The 13,543-nt window shown below is 46.5% G+C and overlaps 7 protein-coding genes across 7 annotated transcripts; 3 read left to right on the top strand and 4 right to left on the bottom strand.

The window, feature by feature from the left end:
* Positions 1-18: 18 nt before the first annotated feature.
* Positions 19-1,515, bottom strand: GLAREA_04488 (uncharacterized protein; the record flags this gene model as incomplete). The annotated part of the gene is made up of 1 exon (XM_008086865.1): positions 19-1,515. One exon carries the CDS (start codon positions 1,513-1,515, stop codon positions 19-21), a length of 1,497 nt encoding a protein of 498 aa, XP_008085056.1.
* Positions 1,516-1,754: 239 nt separating this feature from the next.
* Positions 1,755-2,561, top strand: GLAREA_04487 (uncharacterized protein; the record flags this gene model as incomplete). Its single annotated transcript, XM_008086864.1, has 1 exon — positions 1,755-2,561. The coding sequence occupies one exon, from the start codon at positions 1,755-1,757 to the stop codon at positions 2,559-2,561; it is 807 nt and encodes a 268-aa protein (XP_008085055.1).
* Positions 2,562-2,695: 134 nt separating this feature from the next.
* GLAREA_04486 (ALDH-like protein) lies at positions 2,696-4,292 on the bottom strand (the record flags this gene model as incomplete). Its single annotated transcript, XM_008086863.1, has 4 exons — positions 2,696-2,840; positions 2,896-3,332; positions 3,383-3,776; positions 3,832-4,292. The coding sequence occupies 4 exons, from the start codon at positions 4,290-4,292 to the stop codon at positions 2,696-2,698; spliced, it is 1,437 nt and encodes a 478-aa protein (XP_008085054.1).
* A 665-nt stretch (positions 4,293-4,957) lies between these two features.
* GLAREA_04485 (FAD/NAD(P)-binding protein) lies at positions 4,958-6,870 on the bottom strand (the record flags this gene model as incomplete). The annotated part of the gene is made up of 3 exons (XM_008086862.1): positions 4,958-5,796; positions 5,845-6,708; positions 6,753-6,870. The coding sequence occupies 3 exons, from the start codon at positions 6,868-6,870 to the stop codon at positions 4,958-4,960; spliced, it is 1,821 nt and encodes a 606-aa protein (XP_008085053.1).
* Positions 6,871-9,250: 2,380 nt separating this feature from the next.
* On the top strand, positions 9,251-9,991 carry GLAREA_04484 (uncharacterized protein; the record flags this gene model as incomplete). Its single annotated transcript, XM_008086861.1, has 2 exons — positions 9,251-9,551; positions 9,603-9,991. The coding sequence occupies 2 exons, from the start codon at positions 9,251-9,253 to the stop codon at positions 9,989-9,991; spliced, it is 690 nt and encodes a 229-aa protein (XP_008085052.1).
* Positions 9,992-10,212: 221 nt separating this feature from the next.
* GLAREA_04483 (Transthyretin (synonym: prealbumin)) lies at positions 10,213-10,620 on the bottom strand (the record flags this gene model as incomplete). Its single annotated transcript, XM_008086860.1, has 1 exon — positions 10,213-10,620. The coding sequence occupies one exon, from the start codon at positions 10,618-10,620 to the stop codon at positions 10,213-10,215; it is 408 nt and encodes a 135-aa protein (XP_008085051.1).
* A 955-nt stretch (positions 10,621-11,575) lies between these two features.
* GLAREA_04482 (P-loop containing nucleoside triphosphate hydrolase) lies at positions 11,576-12,650 on the top strand (the record flags this gene model as incomplete). The annotated part of the gene is made up of 2 exons (XM_008086859.1): positions 11,576-11,953; positions 12,009-12,650. 2 exons carry the CDS (start codon positions 11,576-11,578, stop codon positions 12,648-12,650), a joined length of 1,020 nt encoding a protein of 339 aa, XP_008085050.1.
* Between the last annotated feature and the right edge of the window lie 893 nt (positions 12,651-13,543).

Below are 13,543 nucleotides of genomic sequence, written 5' to 3'. Positions count from 1 at the left end.
TCATAAGGGTATAACACATCAAGCAGCTTGCTTGATTCTCTCCAAAATGCTGGCCTCAGTAGGCCTCTCATCTCGATTAACTACAAGGGCTTCCACCTTGCCCAGCTTCACAAGCTTCACCCACGCAGGCGCGATCTCCGTTGCCAGCAATCGGATACAAACTTCTCCCTCCGACTTCGAGATGGGCGTTTTCAACGAGTCTCGCAACTTTCCCCATATAGTTGGTAGGGTGAAAGATATTCGCTGTTGTCCAACCGAGCTCGAGGTGCTGAGAATGCTTAGCACCGCTGCAACTTCCTCAATTTTCTGCATTGCAACTTTTCGAGCCAGCTCTTCCTTTGTAGGTGGTGGTGGAGCATTGATCTTCTCCAATTGCTTCGCTCTCAGGCGCTCGAGAAGTGTTGGTTTTGCGCCTGCTTGATATAATGTTTCTGCCTCCTCTTTTTTTACTTTCTCTTCCTCCTTCTTGATTGTAATTCCAACTTTAAATTCCTCCAGTCTTCGTTGTCCTTTGGCAATTACCGCAGCGCCCTTTATGAGCGAAGAGCATGTTGTGATAGGTTCCATAGGGAGCGTTGAGATAAATTGTTTCGCTTCGAGATCGGTCGCAGATTTCTGCTCCCATAATCCTTCCAATTCCTTCACAAAGATTTCGTTCATCAAGTTCTCGTTAACAGGCCGAGCTATCCTGCCCGCCTTGTTTCCAGTAATGCTGATCTCTATGCATATTTTTCCGTGCCCATAATCTGAAAGTGTAAGATGTGCTACGCGATTGTCGCTTCGTTTTTGAGAGTTATGGCTATTCAGAATACCAAGTGTTCGTTGGATATCTTCGGGTGTAACGCTACGCTTCCCCCATGCTCGGGCCACGTTTGGGCAAAGCATGCGTAAGTCTGCAGGAGAATTGGTTCCATTATGAGCATAGTGTAGGGATAATGCGGTGAGGAATGCTGCGTGTAAATTTATCAGGTCCAGTAACTCGCTTGGTAATTTGTTTGTGCTGTCTTGGGAGGACGGAGGAGTGTTAAGATCGAGAAGAGGTGTGCTATCTGATTTTGGATTTGAGGATGATCGAGTGGGTGTATTGGATGTGAGTAGGAGTCGGTCGAGAAGTCCCCGAGCTCCCTTGGTTGGCGTGTCGACTGAATGTACTTTGCTGCTAAGCAACGGCTTTCGTGGAGTTTGAGGGATAGTCTGAGGTGTGATCTGCGTAGGTGGGAGTGGTTCCCTTTCATAAGTCTTTCCTGCAGAGTACGTTATGTGTAATGCTTCTTGTTCGCTTTCCTCCTCGATCTCGATAGCCTTTCGCTTCCTCCCAAGGACCGGTGATTCTTGGTCAATCTGGGTAATTGAGATAACAGGGAGTTTCTTGGGTTTTCCGGTAAGATCTTTTTCGATAACGGTATTACTTTTTGAGACTTTCGTGAACGCAGCAATGCCTCCTGTCTTGTTTACAAGGGATGCGGCTTTGTATGAGGCGGATGCGACCTTCCTTCTCTTGATTGCGGTAGGCATATTGAAAAGTATGAATTGCTATGGAAACAATGTTCAATGATCGAGCTTTCTAAGTAAAAGGTGTTTTCACAAGTATATTGAGTTGCAGATGTCTTTACATATTTTGTCCAAGGGAGGTTGGGGAGTCGCGTGTTTACGCGACGCGCTATGGTCGCGTAAAGTGATTTCTCGCATGGCCGAGTCATCCACTACCAACATCCTTGCCTACATCACCAGCAAAGAAATCCACATGTTCAAAGATGTCTTTTCAAAACCCCAAAGTCTTCAAAAGGAAGATACGCTACAGTGTACCAGCTCCTGTGAAGCCTCCAAAGCTCTTCGCTTTCCTTGATCTACCTCGCGAGTTGCGCGACAAAATCTATACCGATATTCTCGCCTCCTCCTCGAACGCTGTCACTCTCTCGCCATGGAGTATCGAAGTGACGAAATCGATGTCCATTTTACGAACCTGTAAACAGATACAGAAAGAGTGTAAAGAGATTATATGGCTCCACAATGGCTTGCGACTTCGGGAAGAAACTGAGTTGTTCGCGCGCCTCGCGTTCTTTATAGATTGCATTGGCATCAAAGGTTTGCACCAGCTACAACATATCGAGATTACGCTGGAGCTACTGGATCGGGATGAGCTTGAGTGGATGTGCAGTGGTCTGAGAGCAATCGCTGCCTCCCCGAGGAAAGGAATAGTGAAATCAATAACTTTGATCGCCATTAATGATCGTCCACGGGGCCTCAAAGAATACGAAGAAGCGTTGGACTTGATGTGTAATGGAGACTTTGTTGATGGCAGATTGTTTGGACGTGGTTCTAGCAGCGGTAATTCTTTGATATTGAAAACTAGCTGGCCGCATTTCTCTCACTGGGGAAAGCAGCGTTGGTTAAGGGAGATGTTGTTGGATCGCAGTGACACAGCGGACCTCCTTCAGGAACTGCATACGATGTTTGGAGGAGAGCTTTATATCGATGGTACTCTATGTCCTAACGGAATACCGCCCGAGTCTTGTAAACTCAACCCACGAGACGGTGAGATTAAAATCCTACCAACATAAGACGAACGAATTCTCCGCAGCCTGGTCTTCAAGCCTATGCAGTTCCAATTTCGCCAGTCCGATTCTTCGTGGCAGCATTTATGTTGATCTGGATCTCTCTGCAACCTTTTCTAGTATCTGCATATCTTCTGAAGCTAGTCCTTCCAAGTCACGGTCTTTGTCACCAAAAACTGATTCATTCCCTCCTCCGAATTAAAGCGGCCCCACCCGCTGGCTTTCACTCCACCAAATGGCAGGACAGGATCATCAAGCACCGTCATAGTGTTGATATGCACAGCGCTTTTTTTGGTAGCCATGTTAGCAACGTCCTGGGAGGAAGAGTAAAACGACTTACCCAGAGTGGATCTTCTTAGCTATCGCAAAAGCGCGTCTAAGATCTTCGGTAAATATAGCTGCAGATAAGCCATATTCGGACTTGTTGGCTATAGCAATTGCTTCCTCTTCGCTCTCCACGATGACATATCCAGCCATAGGGGCAAATGACTCTTCCTTCCAAAATTGGGCATTTTTGCCCACATTTCCAAGAATAGAAGGCACAAATGATGCCCCTGGAGGCCCGCTCTCGGGTTGAGCTCCGAAGAACAATTGTCCATCATTAGATAAGGCATCCTTAACGAGTTTTTGGGCCCGTTCTTTTGAAGATACAGAAACAAGCGTTGGAACATTAGCAGAGCTTGAGTTTGAAAGTGCCGTTTTCAACGTCTCTAGGAAACTAGTGGCAATTGAAGCATGCAGAATGATGAGGTCTGTTGACATGCATATCTGTCCGGACTGTTGCGACGTTAGCGAGCTAAAGCAAGAGCAGGAGGGGTTTGGCTTACATTTGCGAACGAACCAGCAATGCATTCTGCGACTGCTGTTTCAATATTTGCATCCTGTAAGACTATTGCGCTGTTCTTCCCTCCCAATTCCATCACACACGGTTTGAGATTCTCCCCACAAGCTTTAGAAATTAGACGACCTACTTTTGCACTGCCTGTAAAGTCAACGTGTTTGACATCAGGATGCTCAATGAGCACCTTTGTTACAGCAGCAGCATCCGTAGCAGGGCAAGAAATGATGTTCAATACACCAGCAGGAAGTCCTGCATCATGAAAAGCCTTGCCAATAGCCCAGTAAGAACGAGGTGTTACCTCAGATGCTTTGAGAATGCAGGTATTTCCAGTTGCTATAGCAGTAGCAGCTGATCTGACTCCAAAAACGAATGGAGCATTCCTGGTATGCACTTAGTATATTCTTTTGAATTCACACTTTGATGTTGAAATCTCACCAAGGCACGATTCCTAACGCAACACCATACGGCTCTTTCCAAACCATCGCACTCATCCCCTCAGCCGCACAAGCAGGCACGCTCCCACAAATGCTAGTAATCCTCCCAGCGATGTCCTTCAGCATCTGAATCGCCAAAGGCATTGCAAAAAAGTGGGAAATTCCGACCTCAGCACCCATCTCGGTGCCCATGTAAGGCGCATATTCTTCGGTCCGTTCTTCTAAAATCGAAGCTGCTTTTAGTAAGATATCACGACGATATGTCGGTTTGGTGAGTGACCAGGTGAGAAACGCTGATTGCGAGGATTCGATTACGGGGAGGATGGTGGTGGGTGTGGTAAGGGATGAGTGCCAGACTACTTTGTTGGTGGAGGGTGAGGTGATGGGGTAGGTTGAGGATGAGATTTCTTCTTTGCCGTTTATCCAGGAGGGGACGATGAGTGACTCGTTTTGAGTTGCCATGATGAAGTTCTCGAATCTTGATTTGAATTGATTTGGTCCGAACGTATATGTGAGGTTGAGTTTCTAGAAGCTTACACCCTTCACGTAAGTACCAACAAACTAACAGAATGCTTGCCGAAGGCTTGTATTTAACAAGCTGTTATTGCCTGCTATGATCTGGTAAAGCGGGATATGAAAGGGTCTACTTATCATCCACTCTTGTGTTACCATTACCTTTAATCTAGGCCCCCACTTATGCGAGCCATTATCTCGGATTTGTTACCTCTTACCTACCTATAAGGTAAGTACTACAGATAGGTACCTACTCGAGATCGGATACGTACTTTGTCGGGTGCGTACTCTATCATCTACCTGATGGATTGATGGAGGACTACGAATGGTTAAACAAGTGGATGATAAGAGAAAGTGTCGCTTACTTTAGCGGAGATCACGATTGATGGTATATCTAAAAGGTCTGTTGACGGGATCTGAACCCTTTAGTAGGGGTTCGTTCTTAATTCACTTATCGCTTTTATGTATTAAACAGACCGGCCACAGCACTGGAACTGGGTAGCTGACTAGAAGGCATGAAAGGCTCGGAGTATGCCTGCAAAAGTAATTGCGACACAGACTTTCGTTCACCTTCGATTGCAACTGCTCACCATATCAAACATCGAGAAGCATTCTCAGGCTTCCTTCTCCTTCAAAATTGCATCCGCAATCTTCTCCGCAAGCATATAGACCGTAGCTTGTGGATGTCCCGGCACTGCAAAAGGAACCGCACTATTATCCACAACTCTCAGCCCTTTCACACCATACACTCTTGCTTTACTGTCTAGAACAGCTTTCGTATCGTTTCTTCTTCCCATACTACAAGTTGAACTAGCATGGTATATACCAAATAAGTTCCCTTTTATGTACTCCTCGATTTGGGCATCCGTCTGGATGACTTCTCCCGGTGAGGCTTCAGGACCGGTTTTGATAGCTCGAGCAGCGGGAGTCTTCCAGAATTCTCGACTGCGTTTGAAAGCTGCAACAAGAACCGCTAAATCCGCGGGATGAGAAAGACGATTTAGATCAATAACAGGCTGATCTAACATGCTCGAGGAACTAATAGAGACGCTCCCGCGAGAAAGAGGTGCAACGATCGTAGCGCCGAATGCGCCAAACATCGTACCGTTGGCCCCTGGTGAAGGAGCAATACCATATTCGATTTCTGGCCAGTCTGACGGGAACCAAGACAGTGCTTGCGCGGTGCTATTTGTGAAATTTGAGCGGAGATGGGCTGGGATTCTTTCGAACGAGAAGTGGCCGCCTGCTGCTCCCCATGGACCACTGCCGTCTTCGAGGTATTCTTCTAATACTTTGGCGGCTTGTGGACCGAAGAGGAGAGCTGAACCGCTAGACGTGTTGACGGGGGTGGTTGTGATGAAGAATACGGGATCCCAGAGGTTTTCTCCTACGCCTGGAAGGTCTGAGATAACCGGGATGTTGTGGGATTGTAAGACGGCTGCCGGACCGATGCCTAGGGTTTTGTCAGAACGTGGATGTGTGCGAGCATTTTTCTACTTACCTGATACCATCAATAGTTGAGGAGAGTGAAAGACTCCGGCAGAGACAATGACCTCTTTCCTGGCTGAGATCGTCCACTCTAACCCTTGGGTAGACACTACAACACCGGTTGCCTTCTTATAACTGTTAAAGTTAATCTTCAGAGCTTGAGCGTGTGGATACACAATTATTTCTGTACGTTGAAGCGCTTGCTTCAAGAAGCTGGCATACGAAGACGAGCGTGTACCGTCAGTTGGGTCAATAGTTGAAGTTGCAAACCCTCTGTACCCAGACAAAATTCCGCTATTGAATCCCGTGGGACTAACAGAAAGTCCTAGCTGATCCAAAGCCCCTGACATAGCTACTACAGTCGGATCAACCCATTTCACATACGACACGTGAAGCGGCCCTCCAGAAGGGCTAAACGCCGTCGGATCATAAGCTGGTACGGCATCAGAACGATTCCGTTTCACAAGATCTGGCGGCGTGAAATTGCAAGATCTCTGGAAATGAGGCAACAAATTATCAAAAGCATAACTTTGATCACCCACTATATCCGCCCATCGTTGGTACGAACCTCTCGAACCACGATGATATCCCATCGTGTTGATAGCGGAAGATCCACCCAGTGTTTTGCCTTGAGCATAGTGGATTGGCTTGTTACCATAGATTGCTTGAGGCGCAGTTATTAAATCCCAATCAACCAGTGGTTGTCGAGGATAGTTCAGAGCGCTGCCAATGAATCCTGCGAGTAAGCTGTTGAATGGTACGACGCTGAAGTTCCCATTATCGGTGTCGTAAAATCCGCCAGCTTCGATAACAGCTACAGATGCAGTCTCACTCAATCTTGCAGCAATCGTCAAGCCAGCGGTACCTCCTCCAATCACTATGGTTTGTTAGAAAGATCGGCTCACGCCTCGAGAAACTTACCGACGTAGTCATATGTCCCATTGACTCCTGGAACGCCAAAAGCACTTGATGGTAATCGTCTCGCATCGCCTAGAATGCCACAGCAGCTCGCAATAATGATGAAAGCTAGGCAGTGCATTATGAGGCTATGAAACTTCACGGACCTAAAATTCCGAGTCTGAAAGCTTTAAGGGTTTTGGATGAATACCAGGAGGAAATAAGATATTTATTGAATGCCATTGCTTATTAAAGGGACGGAACCAAATAAAAAGTAAAGCTCACCTACCTTAAGCTGCAGTGAGATCACAAAATCCAAGAGTTATCAGTCTCCTCTGAATGGCTGCAATATCTTTCAACTGTCGAATATCGAGCCTCCGCATGCGGGGACGCTGTCGAATTCGTGCCTATTGGCTATTTTATGTTCCATTGCATTAGATCCCGGTCGCTCTCCCGTGATGACCGGTGATTTATTGGTCTGATATGCTGTATGATAATGCTTTGAGCTTGCTTTGAGGATGGTGAAATCGTGGCTAGATGTATAAAATGGTGTGTGCACAACATGAAGTACTTGAGGTTCCGAGCGACGGCACATTGGAGAAAAGGGGGGGAGACCATGTCTCGCTTCGAACGGCTTTGGTGATCTGCCGAGCACAACCCATTTGCCGGTACAGTAATACCAAATCCCAATCAAACACTCCGCCAGCCCCCCGACTTCGTAGCTTCATTGAAGCACGATGAAGCACCAAAGCAATCCTCGATCACTAAATAAGTGGTAGTCTGGACATGATACTAATTAATGTAGTTGACATAACATGGCATATTAAATAGTCTGACCTCTTCGGAGATCAAGAAATCAAGACATCTCTGAACTCTTGCAAAAACCTACCAAGCTCAAGTATGGGTCCAATCGATTGGTCCGCTTAGGTTAATGGCACTTATATCGTCCAGCGCCAAACAGCTCCGTCTCCATATTCGAGAACTATTGAATCACGGTTCAATCGCCGAATCGAAATTCGATCATTACAGCTCCTGGAGAGATATAGAATTAGAAGATGGAGCTTCATTTTTGACGTCGTTACCTTCGCTTCTACGTGGACTACCGTGAAGTTGCCAATGGATTTCGAAACTATCGTTAAATTCATAATTTTCCGTTCTTGCTGTGTCATCGGTGCTACGATAGAATGACTGACTGCGAGATATCTTTGCAGTACGGTTGCACGTAAAAGGGCCAAGTACAAAATGGCTTTGTCTTGAGTACCTAGGTAGTCTCGGACCCTTGGTAAGCGGGGGGGGATTGTGGAAGTAATCTTACTAACTTTACATATCATTTCTGGTGTTTGAATAAAACACTCTTTTATCTCAGGTTTGGACACTCCAACCTCAGCTAATTCATGAGACACAAAAGTCATATATGATTAGGGGGGGAAATCAATGGTTTGACTGTTAGGCGACACCAGATACTCTTTCTCGTACCAGAAGCCAACACCATTAACCCTACGTTCACAAACCTCGTACTTTCAACCCTCAACTCCACCAGCGTCTTCAACGAGATCTCTCCACCACAACCACCAAACCCTCCCGAACCACTTCCCCAAACAAGGCAACCTGAAAGCGCAGCAAAAGCCACGCATACCCGCGCACCAAACCCCAAACAAACCTCACCTCGTCTCACCTCAGCCTCTCACGAATCCGTCACCACGAAACAAGCTTTATCCCTCACCCAAGCGGCACGCTCGATCCGGGAAACACTCAGCTAACAACACACCAACAGCATACCGCATATACGGCTAGTATTTAGGGACCTGCCGAGCCATCGCCGACTCGTCCCGTCTCGGCTAGTCCAACTACTCATTTATAGCGCAAGTTGTTGTTGAGTATGAGTGTACAGAGTAAGCAAGAAATCGGGTTTGCCGTCTCAAATCATGTCGTTTATGAAAACAATAATGTGGATGTACCAATGATTTACCCAGATGGCGATCACAATGACGTAACATCTTTAATTCTCCCACCCCCTTGAAATCGAGGCGCGGGGTGATGCCTGCCCTCGCCAAGTGGGATGCGGAATCCGGGGTCCAACAATTCAGTCCGGCCCTGTATGCAGATTCCTGCCGAGTTCCTCGCAACCAAGCCATCTCCTTTAAACAAAAACCCCAAGACTCCCCTCGATAACTCTGAAAGGAAAAACTACTCGCTTATTCAAGAAAAGAAGAAAGGCCATTGTGAGTACATAAATTCTCGGTTATTCTATTTTTGGGACAGAGAGACAAAGAGTAGACGCGGCGGCGCTTCGTGAGTAACCACTCACAAGCTGTGAATGAGATGGACAAACGGTGACCCAGTTTCAAGGCGCCCGCGCGACAAAAGAATGGGTTGACTCTTTGGGTCTTATTATTCATAAGCTTGAAGAAAGTTGGCGATTTAAAGATTGTTATCATTCACTTCCTTCTTCCACTTCCAATTCATTCCCTTATTTTAAAGCGTTTCTTTCCTGGTGTTATTGGTGCTGGCACTAATCAAAAATGGCGATCAGTAAACTCCAACGAACCATCACTTCGAGAGCTTCTTTCGATCAATATCCTGCTGTTGAATTCGCACCGCCAAAAAGATCCAAGACTTCTTGGGGTAGAATATCTGGAAACGACGCAAAGAGTCTCCCGGACGTTCATAGTGAGCACTACGTGCCACAGGATCTGAGGACTAGGACCTATAAGGAACACGTCGAGACAATCATTATGCAGGCCCATCATGTTCAGGAGCTTCCAAGAGAAGAGACCACGAGAGATGGAAAGGGCACTGGGTTCCCCGAGCCATTGAGTGAACGTGAGTGCTGCTCAAGAAGTAATGTTAGAAACCAATTAACACTAAAACTAGATACCAACACAACTCTAAGACATCCCGATGCCGATACTTCAGAAAATGCAACGATCGAGGGAGCAAGCCTGAAACGCATGAACTCGAAAACCAAACATCGATCGTTCCTCGGCAGAGGCAATTCACGAAACAAAGCTATTCATGGCCGATTGAGTCCTGAGGAGTCTGGTCTTTACGACAATATCCAATACGAAGACGGCACAACCGAGCAGAAGAGCCTGAAGGAAATCAGCCGGGAGGCATCTAAGAGGGACAGTGGTGTACACACTGGTGCCAGTCAGGAATCGTTGGGCAAAGTGAGCTCCAACAGCGATGCGCATTCGGAAAAATCGCAGAGCTCGTCGAGCAAGAAAAGAAGTATCCTCAGAAAGCTTCATCTGGAGAAGTAATAAGATACCCCAGCGATCTCGATTTGTGCTTGGTTTTGGTTATTTGCAGCGACGGAGTTATCTGGAGAAAATGATTGCTGGTTTGCTAGGGCAGTCAGACCAGTAAACTCAGACGGAAAGGAAAGGCTGCGTGTCATTGATTGCATGACTAATGAGATAGATTATTCGCAGGTGATATCATAATAGATTGTTTCCAACCAGTTCCATTGCACTTTTGTTCTCTAACTGCCGCGATATGTAGTGAAGCTGTAGGGACCGAGTAACAGCGGTACGTGGAAATGCTCTCCCTCCTTGACCAAGAACGTCAACTCGACCTTTGGGAAGAAAGTGTTTTGCACGCCGTAATAACTTCCTGTGTCGAACTGGAGTTTCCATATGCTTGACCCTAAAGGACATCCAGCAACCAGTTTTCCTTCCTGACTAGCATAGTCATGGATTAGGGAAGCGATCGTTTCATTCGACCCTTCTGGGAGTTGCCAATTGGCAATGCGACCGTCTCCGTTGGTGGTGGCAGAGAAGAAATAATTCGGAAGACTTGTATTGTAGAGCTTGACTGAGATGTTTGCGCCAGGACGGCCGGTTGTTGTGTCGAGGACGTGGCAGGTGATGGGGTCTCGATCGGTTGCCATTGTGATAGCGGGGTCGATGTTCGCGAAGAGGGGAAGTGGAAAGGCTTTTGGCTTTTTGTTTTTCGTGCGGTGAGAAGCAGGGGTTGAGAGCTGGTACGTTCGCGTAGGAGAAGAGGTCGTAAATTATGTCGTCTCAAGAGAGTTGAGATGCGCCACTGGATCTCGCATTAGCAAGTCGAACTGTGTGAGTATCAATACAGGTCTGGCCCTACCTAATTGAAATCTGCTAGAAGTGAGTATTGATAAGAATCAGAAAATCAGAGAGCGGGAACCTCAAAAATATAAATAAAAGAGAACCACTTAGCTCTTTAAGTGGAAGAGAGAGTAAAGGTTGATAAGACCCAGAAGGAAAATTATAGCTTCGAAGCGGAACCGGCCGCCTCAGCCTTACGGAGCTATCCAGGAATGTATACCGCAGTTGAATCTCGAAAATTGAAAACTTACACGGATTAAGTGAACTTACTAGTCGGGAAGGAGTCCGTCAATGTGTAGAACTGCGGCAACGTGTCTGCCCGAGATATCTTCAACTATTTCTCACTCGACCGAAAGTGTGAAGTGTCAACAGCCTTTACGTTTCTCTGACGTGGGATACAGATCTGAAGAAACCGAGATAGTGTTGAAAAGTGTATTGAGTCCAAGCAATGATATATCGCAATTAAGCTTTTGTGTAGGAGAAGTGGTAATAACTGAATTAGACTGTCTCATCGAGTGGAAGCGCAAACTACTTCCTACCTAGGTAGATGGGGCTTCAAGAACCAAAGTTCACCGCCTTCGTCATTCATGGTGGGGGCCAATCAAATAACAGCAGTGGAATCGGCAGAAAGAACGCCGACGAAGCGACGAGAACCTGCTTCGAACAAGCGTTGGTGGTCATATTCCAAGAGTGGTAGTCTCTCGATCCCAAGCCTACTGTCACTCTCCTTGTACGAACAGATCATATAATTCAAACTCCACAATGTCTTCCGCAGTAGTCAACGCCGACGACGAACTCGAGCCAACCCTCCAATCGATTCTCGACCAAAAGTCACTTCGATGGATCTTCGTAGGAGGCAAAGGAGGAGTAGGAAAGACCACAACCTCATGTTCTTTGGCTATCCAGCTCGCCAGAGTGCGCCGCTCTGTGCTTCTCATCTCCACAGATCCAGCACATAATCTGTCGGATGCCTTTTCCCAGAAATTCGGAAAGGAAGCGAGACTAGTGGAGGGGTACACGAATCTCAGCGCGATGGAAATTGATCCCAATGGCAGCATTCAGGATCTTATTGGGCAGGCGGATGACCAAGAGGGAGAGGTTGCTGGGGGAATGGGTATGATGCAGGATTTGGCATATGCTGTAAGTTCTGTGTTACATGGCTTTGAGGAGTAAGTGAGGCTAATTATTCCCATAGATCCCAGGTATCGATGAAGCCATGTCCTTCGCCGAAGTTCTAAAGCAGGTCAAATCGCTCTCCTACGAAACCATTATTTTCGATACCGCTCCTACCGGCCACACACTCCGCTTCCTCCAGTTCCCAACAGTTCTCGAGAAAGCCTTAGCCAAGATTTCCGCCTTATCAACGCAGTTCGGTCCTATGTTGAACGGAATCCTCGGCGCCAACGGAGGTCTTCCAAATGGTCAGAGTCTACCTGAAATGATGGAGAAACTAGAAGGACTGCGTGAGACTATCAGCGAAGTAAACGGACAATTCAAAGACGAAAACATGACTACATTCGTCTGTGTCTGCATACCCGAATTCCTGTCCCTCTACGAGACCGAACGAATGATTCAGGAGCTGGCAAACTACAACATCGACACACACTCCATCGTCGTCAACCAATTGTTGTTCCCGAAAGCGGGAAGTGACTGCGATCAGTGTAACGCGAGGCGGAAAATGCAAAAGAAGTATCTGGGACAGATTGCGGAGTTATATGACGACTTTAATGTGGTCAAGATGCCGCTGTTAGTAGAGGAAGTTAGGGGGAAAGATCGGCTGGAAAGCTTTAGCGAAATGCTGATCAAGCCTTATGTCCCGCCTGCGGGGGGTTTGTAGATGATAGCAATGTAGAGAATAGAACGATACCCTTTACTCATTTCCCTGCGGCTTCCTCAGATACGACTTTCACTGCGTCTCAACTACTGCTTGTTCCATCAAAGTACTTTGACTGCACAGACAAGTTCCTTTTCGAAAATTACTAGCGTACCTAGCTAGCATAAGCTCCTAGCTACGTTATCTACATCAACTAACCCTACTCACGTTTTATCCTACCGCTGAAATCCCCACACTCCCGCTAGGTATGGAGGGAACTTGCAAATATCAAAACCATCATACAAAATAATGTTACGACCAATAAAACACAGAGGTTTCGAAAATGAGATCGACAGCTATCTTGACTTATACAATCCTGGCACCAAATCAGAGGTTGAGCTTGGAGTGAACTTAGAGATGATCTGAAGCTGAAAATACATGAACAATTACAAAACATGGTATTGGAGTTTGATGCCTTTCGATTGTAGATGTTGGGCATGTTTAGATTGGATGGTAGACGCGTAAGTCATTTTGGCTGTTCTGGCCTTACCTGTAGTCTTATTACGGCTCTCAACTAGCGTGCTTCACTAGCATGCTTGTAGTTTTTTTCGCATGGCTGGTATCTTACAAAGATGTCTCTGCACTTCCTGGCTAGTAACTACTCAAACTCTGATAGCCAGTGTAACGACTTCATCCCACATTTCACTCTTCATTCCTAGTCTTGTAAAAGCGAATTCAACACCAATATGAAATATATTCGATATAACGCAAGAACTCCATTCTAAAACACCCATCATCAACGCAATCACCAGCCCCTAACTAAGGATAAATGTTAAAGATAATTCAGACCTCCACATCCCCTCCCCTTCATCCTCTGACATCACCTCCCACTACGCCTTCACCCCAAAGTCACCTGG

Source organism: Glarea lozoyensis, assembly GCF_000409485.1.
Source record: "Glarea lozoyensis ATCC 20868 chromosome Unknown GLAREA5, whole genome shotgun sequence".
Classification (NCBI taxonomy): Eukaryota; Fungi; Ascomycota; class Leotiomycetes; order Helotiales; family Helotiaceae; genus Glarea; species Glarea lozoyensis.
This window is presented reverse-complemented; position numbering and strand designations above follow the sequence as displayed.